The sequence below is a fragment of the Myotis yumanensis genome, unplaced genomic scaffold (genome assembly GCF_028538775.1).
Source record: "Myotis yumanensis isolate MYYU_CA2020_CCGP unplaced genomic scaffold, mMyoYum1.0.hap1 SCAF_2, whole genome shotgun sequence".
Taxonomy (NCBI): domain Eukaryota; kingdom Metazoa; phylum Chordata; class Mammalia; order Chiroptera; family Vespertilionidae; genus Myotis; species Myotis yumanensis.
The window spans coordinates 118,938,320-118,956,235 of NW_027223753.1; the positions used below are offsets into that span (position 1 = coordinate 118,938,320).

The window sequence follows — 17,916 nt, forward strand, 5'->3', positions numbered from 1 at the left end:
ACCAAAACAACCCCTGAAATATAGTAAGTGGTAGTAGATATTAAATTATCATGGACCAAACCTTTGATTTGCCTATATATATATATCACCTTCAGTTAAGAGAGCATGTTAGAAAGAACAAAAATGGTGGACTGGGTTGCTTGATTTATACTATATCCTTGGGGAATATGGTATGAAAAATAAATATCCAATATTGTGAAGATTGTCTTCAGATGATATTTTTTGGTTCTCCAGGAATGCCAATTCAGAAGTGTTATCATAAAGAAGACCATTTAACCACCTTCCCCAAATTAGGGTTAATTATAGTCTCTTACACACAGTCACCTTCAGATGAATTAAAATATACATTTATCTGGTAGGCACATTTTGAGCACATAATACCATTGCAAGTTTTACATAAAAGAAACTTAGATTTCCATGTACATTTCCCTATTTGGTGACTTGTTTAAAGAAGAAAACATAATTTATATTATGGAAAATATTGAAGCCAACTGCCCATTTAGTTTTCTCTTTCTTAAACCATGTGATTAGGCCATGGTGGGGCTTCACTGCTCTGAGCCATTTCTGGCCTTTTGTCTTCATGAAAACCTAAACAAAATGTTTACGCTAAAGCACTGCTAAGATTGAATTTTGAACTTCTACTACAATGTTCAGATTTTAAGGATTCTTTTAAACAGAAAAACTTAGAGTGAGAGATTCATTTCTTCCATAAACAATGCTCAAAAAAGTTTGTTCAATTTAGTTAAAAAAATACATATTTCTCTATACACATCTTATGAATCTCCCAGAAATTGTTTCCCTTGGACTTAATGTCTATATTACATTTCTGTTGACTCTTCCTAGTACTGTTATTGTTGCTGACTTAGTGTTAGAGTTTGGTCAGAATCTTAAACTATCACTTAGTATGAGATTCTTATAAAATCATAAGTTTTCCTTGAACTGATATGACATTTCATATCAAATGAGACACTTACCAATTATTTTTTGTTTATTTATTTATTTGTTTTGTTAATTCTCACCTAATGACATTCTTCCCATTGCTTTTTTACAGAGAGTGGAAGGGAGGGAGAGAGGGGGAGAAAGAGAGAAACATCCATGTGAGAGAGACACATGGATCGGAGGCCTTCAGCATGCACCCCGCTGGGCTGGGAATGGAACCTGCAATCCAGGTACATGCCCTGGACTGGGAATTGAACCTGAGACCCTCCAGGGGTGGTCCGATGCTCTAACTACTTAGAAATACCATTCAGGGCCAAAGTATTTTTAAACATCATTTATAAACTTATTTTCAAGAAAAGCATAGAACATAAACTCCAAATTATCTTTGCTATAGATATCCTGTGTAATAAAAGCATAATATGCAAATCAACTGAACGGTGGAACAACTGATGTGCACCAGGGGGCACACACTCAACACAGGAGCTGCCCACCGCCTGCAGGCCCCAGGTCAGCCAAGGCGGGTGCCAGCGGGGCCCCCCAGAATGCCCCGCCAGTTGCCCTACAGATTGGCCCTGATCTCCAGCCAGGCCTAGGGACACTACCCGTACATGAATTTTGTGCACTGGGCCTCTAGTTGTTACATAATGTAGGTAATACATGGAGAAAAGGTGGCACCAGATTGAAATCAGTGGTGTTCTTTGTTACTTTTAGTAGGTAAAGTAGGAAACTGATGATGCTTGGCCCCAAATACCAAATAAATAGTATAACCAAAGAGATGCCTCTTAAATAAACTTTTTTTGGGGGTCACTTGTCATACTCTACATAAGAACAACTGTAGTATATGAGACAGCATTTTTCTGCCCTAGGGCAACATTTGGTAGGTCGTTCTCCTCCAACCTAGTGCCCCTACTTCCTACACATAACACTTTCTGTCTCTAAGTGATTTTATAGTCAATGATTTGTTAATTTCTGCTTTACTTTATTAGGAAGACTATTTTCAGAATATTTTTAATGCACACTTCTAAGGAAATTTGACAGATAGAGATTGGGGTGTGGTGGTACATTATTTAAAGGAATAAGGTAGACTTTGTTATCCCTGGACCTAATCAGAATGTTTAAAATGAATGTTTTAACAAATTATCAGTTATTTTCCAGTATTACAGATAGATAAGAAAAATTTTAATCCACTGAATTTGGGTTTTGTTTTTGTGTTGTTTTTGAGACCATGGCATTAACTTAAACTTGGTCCTTTGAAGAAAAAATTAAGCATATGAACTTTAGTTGTTTTTTCATGGTGACAAAACAATACATTCAGGAATATTGCTGTGGAAATTCAAGTGATTTAACTTCATTCAGCACACTAATGCACGGTTTTTTGTTTTTGTTTTCCATAACCGAATAATCAAAAGTGTGGTGAAATTACTCTTAATGCTTCACAAGCAGAATGGCTTGTTTGATTCTTTTGCAGGACTGTTTCATTGCCGTAATTTTCAAGCATGCTGAGGTGTCATAAGAACTCTCCTGAGTGCTCCAAGGTAGCTGGCCATTTTTTTTTTAATACACAATATCAGGTACACAATAGGCAAGGGAGAGCTAAATTAAGTGGCAACACCAAAATGTATCCACCAAACAAAAGGTTCTTCCTCCAAGAACCTCAAAGGGCCTCATCAAAGAGAAAGTCTTTCCTAATATTGTCCAGTAGGGGGAACTAAAGACTCACCTTCTAGCATTTAGCTCAGCTCTGGGAACGGCATGAGTTCCTACAACCCGCCTTCTAATCACCAGAACCGGCATCAAACAACTACCAGGGAGCCTGTGATCACACGTGGGCCCGGCCGCACTGGCCACACCGGCGGCACCGCAGACTCTGGCATCCCTTTGATCCAACGTGTCTTTCCTCAGTCATCCCCGGTCCTGAATGGCATACACTGGGTGGGTGGGGGCAGGGTTGCCTTAATTTTCAGGGTTTTGTCATCTTTGGGCTGGAATCCGGTCTTTTTGAGCTTCTATTAGCTCGGCTGGGTTTTCAGCTTTCCCCATTTTTCGTTTTCGGATTCTTCTTTCAAGAGGTACCCTCCTTACTCTGGAGGGTAAGGGGTTTGTGTACCACCCCCCCCCCCCCCCCCCCCCCCCCGTCCCCACCACCACCGCCAAGCTCTCTGATTCCTGCTCCCATCTTAAGCGTCTTCGGTGCAACTCCCTTGCATCCCACAATCAGCATCAAACTCACCTTTCAGGGGTCAGAAGGCAACCGAGTGATAGAAGAGGCGATGCCATCCCTTCCTCCTGTGCTCCCTCCCCCCGGGGTTCCTCGAGGGGCCATAGATCTTGGCTAAAACAAGCCGGTAGAGGCTAGAGATTTCTGTACACCACCCTCCCTTTTCCTTGTACCTTTTTAATGACATAGGAAGCACCCACCCACACAACCTTTCCGCTCCAAAAGGTGGTTATATTTTGTTTCCTTTCCTCTTCGCTTGTAGCTTCCTCATTTTGCTAAAAGGTGAAGTGTACTTGTGCGATTTTAACCGGTAACGAGGCTGTGCCCTGGGTCCTGGAGGATGGAATTTTTCCAGAAAGCGCGTGCATCCCTGGCATGAGGAGAGCTGAATAATTAGGAAGGGCTTCCATGAAATCACTCACCGAGAAAATTACCTGCCCATTACGCGGGCCGCGCCGAGGAGCGGGGGCTGGAGCCCACCTATCCCTCCCGAGGCGGGAAGGAGGGGACGAGGAGGCCCAGAGAAGAGGAAGGAGTTGACCAGTGTCCGCGGCTCCGAATTTGTGAATTTCCGTCCCCCTCGGGCCCCGGGCTCCCGCGCTGGCCCCTTCCTCGGCACCGCGCGGCCGCTGGCGCCCCTGCACCGGAGGGTGGCGGAGTGTGGAGGTGGAGGGCTCACCGCACCCCTCACCCCCCGCCCCCCCGCCCGGGGGGCCGACTCCTAGCAGCTTTCATTCCTTCCCTCTCCTCCCGCCTCCTCGCTTCCCCTCCTCTAAGTCTTTCCACCGCCCGCAGCTGTAGGAGGAGGCAGACGCTGTGCTGCGGGTGGCGGGCGCGGCGGCGGCGGCGGGCGGCTGGACCGCGCGCTCCCTTTCTCCCGGCTCCGCTCCGGCTCCCGGGCTCTCCGGCCGCGCTCCGCGCCCTCCCGCAGCCGCCGGCGTTCCCAGCCGCTCCGAGGCGGCCCCGCGGGGTGGCCGCGGCCTCAGCCCTGCCCCTCCCTTCCTCCCTCCCTCCCTGCCGCCCTACCACGTAGGAGTTCACCTTCTCCACCGAGGCGTCTAGATTTCCTTTGCTTCTCTGGAAACGAGAGAGGTGGAGGGAGGCGACGCGGCTGCAAAGGAGAGGCTCGCCCAGGCGGCCCGCCTGCAAAGTGTTGCGTTGACACCTCCTGGCTGTGGAAGTTCAGGGGAAAAACTCCGGACGCGGAGCTGCTGCCCAGAAGGAGACCGGGGAGGAAACCAGTAGGCAGGCCAATGGTTTTCCGGCAGCGCGCTGGCAAGTTTGTGGAACACTTTCTAGGAATTAGATCTTCTTCCTCTCCCTTCCTCGTCCTGACTTCTGAAGAAAGAACTTGGTTTTGGATTGCAATGGAGCCCGAGGAGTGAGGGTTAGACACACTTGAATAATCCCTCCGACTGGGCTGCATTTGTGGGAATTTAGGAAGCCCGAGTGGAAATACAGCAGCCTTTGGTGCACCGTCTGTGCATTTGGATGAATCTAAATGTGCCCCATCCAGCACCGCTCCACTAAGCCCTCTCATCTTGCGATTTGCTCTCCTTGACTTTTATTAGCATCTAGGAAAGTCTGAACTTTGGACCTACCTCTTCTTTTGATACTTATTTTTGTACTTTTGCTCTCTGGGATTGGTTTCTTAAAACAATCTGGATCCTTTTTAATATGTCAAAATGAGTCGGCTGATGTTTACACAACTACTGCTCTGTGGATTTTTATATGTTCCCGTTGATGGTAAGTTAAAAATGCTTTTATCCTCCCCCACCAAAAAAAATACACTTTTCTTTCTGAGGGGGATGTGGGCTCTAAATAAAATGACTTTGTATGTTTAAGTCCCTTTTGGCCAGGTGTGGGTCTTTAGGGGGACAGTGATTTTAAGTCTTTTGTTTCTAAACAGCTGCAAGTGGAACACATTAGTAGTGCCTACTGTTGTTTTTTTAATTAATTGAGGAGTTGGGCAATAAATGATGGGATCTTAGTTTTGTTAGAAGAGAATTATTAAAGGAAATCTCTCGAAAGAGTCTAATACTGTGGTACTGCTCTGTTTGGTGTTTGTTCTTGTATCTGAACTTTGACTTAGACATTCAAGTGAAGAAAATTAGTAATGGATGTTGCACTGAAGGTTCATTGAGTTAGGAATGTGGGACGAGGTCTCTCAGGGAAAAGTGTGTATCACCTTCATGCCGGCCAGTGCCCTCCTAGTGTGAAATCAGAATGAAGAATTTAGATCATAGGGAGGAAACTGTCAAAAGGGGACTGGGCCAGACTCCAAGGGGAAACATAAGCTCCGGGCCTGCTGGGGGCAGCTCTGTCCCCTGTGGCAGACACAATGGGGATCGGAAACAGGTGCTGGCTGTGTCTCCCTCTAGGTTGAGTCAGTGTGTCAAGCAGCCAGCATTCTGCCTCTGATTCTCCTGTCTTTTGTTCAGATTTGGTTTCCTGGTACATTCTCTTTGGATGTCAGTTTCTTGTGAGAGAATTGCAAAATCCTTTTTAGGAGCTGTTTTGAATGACAAGTGGAAGTAATCATTAATATCTTTTATTGTTTGTTCAAAGAAGGAAATCCAGAGGATATTTGGTATTAACCTTCCAGGGACTTTAATTTTTACATCAATGGGAAGAATTGGTCTAAGGAGAAGACTGGAGCTTGCCACCTCCCCCTCCCGAAAATGGGGGTTATAGTACTTTAGTTTTTTAAATACTGTACTTGTAAAGAATTGGAGGTGTATTGGTCCAAACATTTGAGCCATCATAGTTGTTTGTTGCTACATAAACTTTCCTCCAGCATATGCATTGTGGACAAATTCATTATTTGGGACACTGCCTATTTTTGCCCGCCTATAGGAGCTAACTTTGTTCTTGGCAGCTGCGGATGCACAGAACCCAACATATTGGACTCAGAAAGGAAGCCTTTCTATAAAAATGAGGCAAGACAGATGAATTTACCTACTGTCAAGTGGCAGTTTTCAATCCTGGACTACATAAGTACCTTTGCCTCCCAGCGATAGTAGGCAAGGCATTCATGCGGGCACACTGCTTCTCTCTTCCCGCTTCTAAGTAGTAGATGTTTAGGAATTAATCACTGAATTATAGTGTGGCAATATCTATAGTCATATCTAATAATTCACCATGCATTTTCTTTAATACATTTCCCTCTACAATACATTTACATCTCCATTACAAAAAGTTTTACATATTTTTTCCCAAATGTGTTTGAGTATTAGGATGAGAAGATTTGGATATAAGTTTTTGGGTAATATGTTCTCATAAGACATGAATTTACATTTTTCAATACCAGAAATACATGTAAAAGCTATATATTAGACTACAGGATTATTGCCAAGTTTTATTGTTGTTGTTTCTTATTTTTTGTTTTGAATCAGTGTGTAGCTAGGAGGAATACAATTAAATTGCTCAGTGGAAGTGACAGAGGGAATCAGAAGAGCTTGGTGTTACAGAATGTAATTAATGTACCACAGTGTTTGGAGGTATATGAAACAAATGCAATTAACCAGCTCGCTGGAACAGCAGTAGCAAGACATCATTTCTCTCCTGTCCTCCCTCCCTCCTGTCCTGCCTCCCTCACTTCTTTTCCTCTCTCCCTTCTTTCCTTCTCCCCCACCCCCACCTCCCGCCTTCCCTAGGGACACATGTAGGACTTTCGTTCTGATATAATTTTATAGGATAAGGGCGGGGGGATTTGTGTCTGGCCCACAATTATGCAGCCAAATTCATAGTAACGTAGCAAAAAAATGCCTAGGGTAGAGAAATTAAAAAGGTAACATTCATTTTTTTCTATGTTAAACTAATTTTTGTATTTAGTATCTAATATGTCAAAAGCAAATAAAACTGTGGACACTTAGTGAGTTCCTATGTAAATCATACTGTTGACATTGGATTGCCTTTGGTTTACTCCAGAATGATGACAGCCTCTCCATGGGGACTGTTGGAAATTTGGGATGTAGACAACACTGCCCTCTAGGCTATTTCAACACCGGGACTGAGTGTTCACATGTATAATGAGGGAGTTGGCTGCTCGGCTCTTTAAGCTTTCTTACTCTTCCAGGATTCCAGGATTTCTATTTGCTTATTATCCTTCTTATAAGTGTGTGCTCATTCTCCCCATGAATTTCAAATTTAGAGAGGCTTGTACCATTTCAAAGATATACTGACTATCCATGTGCTAGACACAAAAATTAATTTTATTCAGTGACAAATGATACATAGATTTGCATTGAAATTTGCTTGGTGGGTTATTTATATGTGCATTTTTATGGCATGTGAAGAATGTTAGCGTTTTGCCTTCTCATAGAAGGTACATGCTAATATTTATGATTGTTCAGTATCATGTGTCTGTAGGAATCCATAGAAAATAAATATTAAGTTAGCTGATAACTACATGCAAACTTTTCTATTTGGGATGTCGATGCAGATTTTCTCATTTGATAGAGATTAATCAAATGCAGATTTTCCTTTACTATTAATAGGAGATTATGTAATGAACTTAGCCTTTGTTCTTCAGATTTTCTTTATTTTTAAATAAGGATATAGTTTCCCAGTCATTTACAGGAAACTAATATAAACCATCACAAGACTTTTAATTATATCTATATCCCATACATTCTGTCAATTCAATAATTTTATGATACTTTAATACTTGTAAAAGGATACTTTTAAAATGAGAATAGTTTTCTTATCTAAGCCTTAACTAGTTTTTTTTTCCAGTGTTGTTTCTTTTAATGAACCCCATCTCCCTGAAGGATGATGCAGATAGCTAGGTGGTGGCAAGAGGTGTTCACTTGAAGATTCTGCCCTGATTGAAGGCTTTGCCCACATGCAGCCTTAACTATTCCTAAATGGAAATGACACACATGGTATTTGGGGAGATAAAGATGATGTGTGTGCACAGTGCAGATATATAATCTCATACAGGTTTATACATTTTGCTAAAGTGCTTCTTTTAATAATAGGCTCATTATTGTAGCCATATGTAGTCCATTTCAGAACTTAAATTGCATATAAGTAACCTGAAATTTGTTCTTGGGACTCTGCAGTAATATGAGGTTTGAATTGGCTTTGTTTGAATAACCTTTGTGTCTAGGCAACATGTGGACCATAAACCAAAAGGATTTCTTAAAACATCAAAAAAGACTATCTTAAAGCAGGGGAAAAAAGTCATGGTTATACAAAGAACAATTCGGGCCATCTCATCCCTGAGCAGCCTGTATAAAATAGCATTTTGATAATGAAAATATGGATATGTAAGCACATTGAATACATTTGGATGCTTATATGATAATGAAGGGAGCTCATGTATGTGGGATGAGTGTCCAATGAAATCTGCTTCGGTAGTTCCTGCATTCTGTAGGAGATACGTTTACTTCCTATGTGCAATTTGGTTTTGAAGAGTATTTGGAAGAAAAATTTTCCTTTTACTTATTTCTTCTCCTACTCTTCCTCTTCTCCTCCTCCTTCTTTTTTGAACCTGATGTAAGGAATTATAAAAGTATTTGAAGAGTAAAGAAAATAAGTGAGGTTGTTTCTTAAATAATAATTTAGAACATCTGCATTTAAAAGAGATCTGTTAATCATGTTTTACTTTTGGGTATATCCAATTGGGTCCTCAACTTTATCATTTTTATTTTCTAATACCATATAGCTTTATGGAAACTTATTTTGTATAGATCCTATCTTTTTTCAGTTTAGACAGACAGAAGTCTACAGATTGGAGTTCAAGCAGACAATGGAAACTTATAGAGTATCATTTTATAGATTAATTTTTAAAGAAAATATTGTTATGTTTCTTATAGCATCTCCATGTATGGACCTATCAACCTAAATCAATATATTAATATTGATTTTTTTCTTCTTTTTAATTATTGACTAAAACATAAAGCCTTTTAGGGGAAATTCCCATATACTTTTTAAAATGTGCCAACAGTGTGATATATTATAATAGAGCTCTAATATAGCATTTAAAGTGTGTTCGTCTCAAAATAAATAAAGTGAAGCAATCTCACCCAAAATACATATCCGTAACTCAAAACAGCATTACTCCTAGAGAGAGAAGTAATCTAGGCCTCAAACCTTAGTGTTTTCTTCTGCATTTGCATCTAATACTTAAGATCGTTCATCCCATTGCTGATACTTCTTACATTGCCCAGTCACTGTGTGGAAGAATCTAAGTTCCATGAGTTTGGCTCTTCTACCATTGTAGTTCCAGTGCCTGGAACAGTGTTGGACACATCTGGCTGACTGTTTGACATCTTTGCATGATAGCTAATAAGAATATATCAAACTGAAGCCTGGGATAGAATCTGCTCCTTTTTCTTGTCATCTCCAGCTCAGTAAATGGCATCACTATTCCCAGAGTTTTTCATGATCCCAAACCAGGGATCATTCTTGGCTGGTACTCACAGCCCATATCCAAATTGTTAGTGAACTCTGTTGACTACAAACAAACTCAGCCAGATACTTCTTCAGCAAAATGGGTTTATTTGAGAGCAACTAGAAATTTCAATCTGGTACATGCAACCACAGTGAGGCATGTGAAAGTTCGCTAAAACAAAGAAGGGGAAATCTTTGATAGAGGGGGAAAAGGAGTTAAAAGGCCTATTACAAACAGTTTCCCTTGTTGTGCCTCATGATTGAGTTAGGGTGGGAGAGCTTCCCATTCTGGCCTCTCTACTTCACTTTAAATGAGGTTTCTGTTATTAATTTTCACAACCTTTTGAAATATATTCTGGTACCAACAATTTTATTTGTGTGTTTGTGATTTTCAAATACTTAGCAACATTGAAATAATTGTACAATGAACACTAAGGTTTTCCCACTTTCCCAGCTGGTGTGGCTTAGTAGTTGAGTGTCACAGTTCCATTCCAGTCAGGGATCATGCCTGGGTTGCAGGCTTGATCCTCTGTGTGGTGTGTGCAGGTGGCAGCCAATCAATGATTTTCTCTCATCATTAATGTTTCTATTTCTCTCTCCCTTTCTCTTCCTCTCTGAAATCAATAAAAATATATTGTACATATATTTTTAGAAAAAAGATATCCTCACCTAGATTCTACCATTATTTGACTTTACTTGATTGCCATCTATTTATCCATTTATCCAACCACTCTTTTATTGCTTTGATGCATTTTCAGATAATTAGATACCAAATGTTTCTTACTAACTCAACCACTACAATCCTGGGCAAAACCTGGATTATTACATTAGCCTGATAAATGATCATTGGTTTAATTCCTGCTTGTCCTATCCCTGCATCTTACCCCATCCCAGTTTCTTCTCTACACAGTAGCCAGAAGGACCTTGTAAAAGCATGTAAGAGCATGACAGCTCTTTGCTCTCAACTTTCTAATGGCTTCCATGCAGAACCCTTCACAACAGTCTACAAGGCAGTTCAAGTTCAAGCCCCTCTCTTCTTACCTAACCTCATCTCTTCACACTCCCTACCTAGAGCCTAGATTTAGAGCATTCTTTTTTGATGTTCTGTTTCTGACTCAGGGCTTTTGCATTTGTTCTTTCATCTACTTGAAATGCACTTCCCCAGATCTCTGCATGGCTATGTCCTTTAATTGATTTAAGAAGTCCCTACCCCAAAATCATCTCTTCAGAAATATGGGCCATCCTATCTAAAATTGCTCCCCTTACAACACTATTGGGCTGCCCCTATTACCTGTCTTAATTCTTTATAGCACTTGTCACCTCCTAGAAGTGTTAGAGTACCTGTGTGTATGTGTGTGTGTTGTGTGTACATCAACAACTGTGAAGGGATTGACATCTTATCCTACTTGCAAGCTAAGAAGTTAGACTGCCACAACTGGATGAGTGCTGGCAGGAGACATGAGATTCCTGGGTGAGAGATGATGGACTTCATTAGTCATGCCACAGCAAGCAGCATGACTTTATGTGTGTATCGATTTACCTTGACCCTGAAGTCCATTGGGGGCAATATATTGGGTCCCAAGTAGTCATAGTGGGTTAGCCTCACAGCTGAGGAACCAACCATGAGTGTGGGAACCCAGATATTTTATAATGGGAAATGAAGAAGCTTGCCTAATCTTTACCCTGGGGGAAAACATTATCTTGACTATATTGGACAGTAAAAAGTCTGCTTTCTGCTCTCAACGGGAGACTACCTCTGTTACACAAGACTGCTTGCTATATACATAGCTTTGAAAAGGTAGTTTGGAATGAAAGAGTAGTTAGTGCCTCTGCTAGCAAATCATGCAGAAACATGAGCATCCCATGGAGAATTTCACTCAGATATAGACAGAGATGTTTGTTGACTGTCTGACTCTAATACTGAGCTTCTATAGCAGGGACTTAGCTTTGTTTGTCATGTTTACCAATGTTCTAACAGTGCCTGGAGCACACGATGACACATAATAGATATTCAAATATTTGTTAAGTGTATGAAAACGTGCTTATGGAGTACTTTTGAGATGTTTGTTTTCATGCCCTACCCCAACACAGGAAACATTGTTCATTTGAACTAGGTTAATTTATAATCTGGGGTGTGTGCGTATATAAGTAGACAGGCAGAAAGTCAGACAGATAAAGAGGGTTATCAAACATGCATATTTTGACACAAAGGACATCATGATTCCTGGTGATTTAATATTCTGCCTTTCACCTGTCAGGAGGTATAGAATTGTTGATATACTTTAATATGCCTCTCTTATTCTAACCAAGAATATTTTCTATAATTGTGGTTTTCATGGTCACTCTCCCCCAGTACCCACAAACACTGCTGTGCTGTGCTGTGCTTTTTATCACACAGTTGTTGGGGTGTATGTTTTGACAGGGCGCTCCTTCAGATGATGCTAATGTGCCATGACAGGACCACTGCACTAAGGAATGCTGACTTATATGATGATATCCAGCCCAGAAACTAATACTCTTTCTACATTTAAGGCAGCTTTCCCTTTCAGCTTTAGCAACAGGTAAAACTGATTATTCTGGTACCAAGATAGAATTAAATGGCTTACTTCTAAAATTAATCTCCAAATGTATGGATCTCTAATAATTGACAACTAAGAGGAGGATTGAAAGTAGTAATTTTGCAAAACCTACCTGCTGTTGCAAACATCGTGGCCAGGCCCTGTTTATTATCACTGACAATAAAATGAGATAAACTCAGGAATTTGGCAGGTAGGACTATCGTTATAGACCTACTTTTGATTTTAAGAAAATAGCTTAAAGCAGTGGTTGGCAAACTGCGCCCCCTTGAGTGTGGCTCTTCCACAAAATACCACTTGCAGGCGCGCACATACAGTGCGATTGAAACTTCGTGGCCACACTCAAGGGGCCAAAGAGCCACATGTGGCTCTCGAGCCACAGTTTGCCGACCACTGGCTTAAAGGAATCAACTAAAAATATATTTATATTTTTAAAAACATTGAGATAAAGGTCAACATACACATTCTCTAAATTTTGCTACTTAAATATTTTCTCCCAATTACTTTATTGAGATATAATTCACATATTATACAATTTGCCCATGTGAAATTTACAAAGAAGTTTTTTTCATTGTTGTTGTTAATCCTCTCCAGAGGATATTTTTCCATTGATTTGCAGAGAATGGAAGGAAGGTGGAGAGACAAAGAGAGAGAAACATCATTGATTGGTTGCCTCCTGCACTGTCCCAACCAGGGCTGGGGAATCAAATCTGCAACCAAGGTAGTGCCCTTGACCGGAATTGAACCTGGCACCCTTCAGTCCTCTAGCCAATGCTCCATCCACTGAACCAAACCTGCTAGGGTACAAAGCAGTGGTTTAATTCATGGAGTTGTGCAGCCATCACTAGAATCTAATTTTAGAACTTTTTCATATCAAAATAAATAAATAAATAAATAAATAAAAGCCTGTATCATGTTCCTTATCTATTACCCCTTCCCAGCCCTAAAAAACCACTAGTCTATTTTCTATCTCTATAGATTTGTTTATTCTGGACATCTTATATAATAAAGCCCTAATATGCAAATCAACCGAATGGTGGAACAACTGGCAGAACCACCGGTCGCTATGATGCACACTGACTACCAGGGGGAAGATGCTAAATGCAGGAGCTGCCCCCTGGTGGACAGTGCACTCCCATAGGGGGAGAACTGCTCAGCCAGAAGTCGGGCTCACTGCTGGCAAGTACAGCAGGGGTGGTGGCGGGAGCCTCTCCTGCCTCCACTGCAGGCAAGGGGTAAGGAGCTAGGAGTCCTGCACTGTGAGAGGGCACAGGCTAGGCTGAGAGACCCCCCTCCCAGTTCACAATTTTCATGCACCAGGCCTCTTGTTTCCTATAAAGAGAATCATACAATTTTGGTCTTTTTGACTAGTTTTTTCCCCTTAATCTAATGTTTTTAAGGGTCATCCATATTCTACCATGTATCAGTGCTTCATTCCTTTTCATTGCTGAATAGTATTCCATATCACTTATCCCTTGAATTATCAGTTTATGGGTAGTTAGGTTGTTCTTAATTTTGGTTATTATAAATATTTCTGCTATGAACATTCATGTATTAATCTTTGTGTGCACATATGTTTTTATTTCTCTTGAGTGGAATTGCTAGGTCATTTGGTAATACTATGTTTAACCTTTTGTGGAACTGCAAAACTGTGTTCCAAAGTAGATGAATCATTTTACATTTCCACTTGCCAGGTATGTGGTAAATTTATTCTTTTAAATCAACTTGAAAAGAAAACATTGAATAACCTTTATGAGTTCAATGTGTTTTGTAGTGAAGTCATTTTATATAATAACTAGAGGCCTGGTGCACAAAATTTGTGCAGTGGGGGGTGTCCCTCAGCCCAGCCTGCACCCTCTCCAATCTGGGACCCCTCGGGGGATGTCCAGCTGCTGGGTTAGGCCTGATCCCTGTGGTAGTTGGACATGCCTCTCACAATCTGGCACTGTTGGCTCCCAACTGCTTGCCTACCTGCCTGCCTGATTGCCCCTAACTGCTTCTGCCTGCCAGCCGGATGACCCCCTAACCACTCCCCTACCAGCCTGATCAACGCATAACTGCTCCCCTGCCAGCCCAATCGCCCCCAACTGCCCTCCCCTGCTGGCCTGGTCGCCCCTAACTGTCCTCCCCTGCAGGTCTGGTCACCCCCAACTGCCCTCCCCTGCTGGCCTGGTCACCCCCAACTGCCCTCCCCTGCTGGCCTGATCGCCCCTAACTTCCCTCCCCTGCCGACCATCTTGTGATGAGAAGGAATTGATGTATTTCCAGCTGGCGCAAACTGGGAAGGGTCAATTCTAAATGGGTCACTTAACCTAGGCCTTCAAAGATGAATGGAGTTTTATTAGCGAGGGAGATTGGAAATTACCTTTCAGGAATAACAGGATAAATGGCATGGAGATGACAGGTATGCTAGGGGAAAGGCAAGAAGGCTAGTTTAATAGTAACATAGTTTGTTCACAGGGGAAGAAGTGTGAGATGATTATTGAAAGGCAATCAGTCAATGAACATTGCTGAACAAGTTTGAGCAAGTAATTTAATGTTTCCATGCCTCAGTGTCCTTATCTGTTAAATGGGCATGGTAACATTGTCTTTCTCATACAGTTGCTACAAGGGATAAATTAATGAAAAATATATGTATATATGTATTACACATATATAGAAATAAATTCTTATATGTAATATATCTATTCTATATGTAAATTATATATAAATACTCTGAATAGTACCAGGTACTTAATAAGCACCACTGAAATATTATTTGTCTCTATATTAATTATTAGTAGTAATTTTACTATTATTTCCTTCAGAGTATAGAAGTAAAGTTTAGAGGAATTTGGAAATCAGGTTACTTATGTATTACATGATAATTTAATTATAATTTTCATATAATCTTTCAAGCATGAGACTTCAGGTGATTGATTAAGAACTTTTGCCTCACCCTAGCTGGTTTTGCTCAGTGGATAGAGCATCGGCCTGTGGACCTAAGGGTCCCAGGTTTGATTCCAGTCAAGGGCACATGCCCGGGTTGCAGACTCAATCCCCAGTAGGGGGCATGCAGGAGGCAGCTAATCAATGATTCTCATCATTGATGTTTCTCTCTCTCTCTCCCTCTCCCTTCCTCTCTGACATCAATAAAAATATATTTTAAAAAAGAACTTTTGCCTTTTAAGGGGACTCATCTGTGGCCACACCTATGCAATTGTGACAAAAGTTCTATGACATGTGTGTTTCCATTGCATCATATGCTGGTTACAGAACAAATGGGAGTCCCAAGTGAGTGGTATTATGAATTAAAAGAGTAAAAAGAGAGGCATACTACAAATAGAAATTTGTTAACAAATAAAACAGGCTTGTTAAGTCTGAATTCTGGTTTATGTTGACTGATTTACATTTTATCAAGAATATATTTTATTTGGTGCTCTTGATATAAAGTGCCATGAAGATAAATCTTGTATAAGACAAACTTAATGGGTTCTAAGTAAACATTACTAATTTTCTAAAAATTGTATAGACTCCACTCACAATTTTTCTAGATAGTCCACTTAACTTTCTTTCATTCAATATAGACATGGAGTTTAATAATTGTTATAATTACCCATTAATAAGATTTTCATGAGTGGTTGTGTATATCAGAAAAGATAACCCAAATACAACAATATCATTGCTACTGTAGAAGGAATACCCATTAGGTGGTCAGAAGCTCTGGACTCCAATTTTAGCTTTTCTTTTTAATTAATTATATAATTTTAATCCTTATAAAAACAAACACACACAAAAACAAAAAAAGCATAAAACACTAAAATGTAAGATTTGACTGTAATCTCCAATGTCTCATTCAGCCTTAAATTCTATTGTTGTAAGTTATTTAATTAAATGTCCTATCATTGATTATTATGTTTGAGTACAGTTGAAGGAGAAAGTTTAACCTTGAAAAAATTATAGAAAACCCTAAATGTCCATCTCTGAACACAATAATTCTTCATTGTCCAATCTGCATGGGTTATATTTCTGTATTTTCTGTGGGCTTAATGACGTGAATATGGCTGACAAGCAACATTCACTAAGTCTCATGATTCACATCCACTTTCATTCATTAATGACCAATGGTGCTTATTGTTACTTTATGAATAAATGGAATTTTAAAAAAATAATACTAAGAAAATACTAGTCTTAAGCCAATGTACTTAGTTTATGGCCACTGTAACTAGAACCATATGCAACATAGCAATTTTAACTCAGGAGAGGGGGTTAATAGCCACTTTTTAATTTCTGTTGTAAAGATTGATGTGGGATTCCTTTCCCTGGTTTTTGGTCCCATGCCTTTTTGGACATGAGCTGGAGGACATGGAATATAACTCAACTGTTCCATTACACTGCTTTTCAAGTTTAAACAAGGAACACCCAGTTGAAATCATTTGGAATTTAAAGGATTTGTCCAAAGCCTGTGTGGCAGTTATAACCAACTAACATATTCATAAGATCAAAAAAGGGAGAACTTTTGACTTGTGTTTTCTTTATAAAGAAAAGGTTGTAAATCAAGGTTATAGCAGACTTTGAAAGTTTTACAATATTTATTTCCAAATATTAGCAAATGCTATGATGTAGTTAATTTGTTTAGGTGTATCTGATAATTATGGAATGTAGTTTTCAGGGTTATATTAAATTAAGGGAAATTCAGGATGAACCTAGCCAAAGACATTCTAATTTGTGTTTTATATCTTAAAACTAACTTTAATGTATTGACAAATAACAGTGTAGTTATTGAAAGCGAAGTCCTTTGTTGATTTGTTAAACTAGGGAAGGCATTTTACCTTCCCCTTCTAAAATGAGCAACAGCTGTCTGTTCTAACATACCTTTGCATAGCAACAACTTCAGGAAGAAGCCATCACCCAAACAGCAATTATGTGAACCCCTACACACGGTGCCACTGACTGTAGGAGAAACTGAGGAAGAAAAAAATGCCTGCTAACTTAACGCTCCTCAGCATCCCCCGCCCCCATGCAAAATGGACAGTGAGGAGTTACAGCAGCAATTTTCAATCTTTTAATTTCATGGCACACTTAAACTAATTACTAAAATTCTGAGGCGCACTAAAAAAACATATTTTTTGCTGATCTGACAAAAAATTGGTCTAATTTTAATTCATTCACACTAGATGGTTATTGTTATGTTGGCTGTTGTCTTTTTTTTTTTTGACAATACTGACTAAATAGTCAGGTATTGCATGAGTTAAAAATTCTTGTGGCACACTAGTTGAAAAATCACTGAGTTAAAACATTGAATTTGATGGTGTCAGAACTACTTTTTTCACTGCAGTGATAATGTCAAGAGTTAAAAACTAATAGCACCTGATTCTTGTACTTTAAAATCTTCAAGCTGTCATTTAGTTGAGATTTATAGCCTCTTTTCTTCTCACAAATGCTGTTTAATAACTTCACCATAAAAGAAGTGCTAACACATTTAACTGGCCAGTTCCTCACTGGCTATCATGAAAACATGTAGGTGATTTTGTAGCTAAGTATGTTTTTAAGTGTTTCAATCCGCCTTTGTGATTGAGAGCCTGGATCACGTCAACTTGTAATACAAAATGAAAGAAAAAAGAATGGGAAAATATGTACAACATGTAGATACAAATTTGGGGCAAAGATATGTCTTACCCCCCACACCATACACACATGGCTGTAAGATATACATAAACTTCTGAGTTGTTTGATGCCTGCCCTCCACTCACAATCCAACTGACAACTTTTATTTTAAGAAGAACATTTCCCAGGCTATGAATT

At 40.0% G+C, this 17,916-nt stretch overlaps 1 protein-coding gene across 9 annotated transcripts in view; it reads left to right on the forward strand.

The window, feature by feature from the left end:
• The first annotated feature begins 4,181 nt into the window (after positions 1-4,181).
• The window catches only part of ROBO2 (roundabout guidance receptor 2), a 691,429-nt gene continuing 677,694 nt past the window's right edge, over positions 4,182-17,916 (forward strand). For all 9 annotated transcript variants that reach the window (XM_070406004.1, XM_070406006.1, XM_070406010.1 and 6 more), the window contains exon 1: positions 4,182-4,903. In XM_070406004.1, coding sequence (XP_070262105.1) covers positions 4,843-4,903 — 61 coding nt within the window. In that variant the 5' untranslated portion in view covers positions 4,182-4,842. The remainder of the gene's footprint in view (positions 4,904-17,916) is intronic.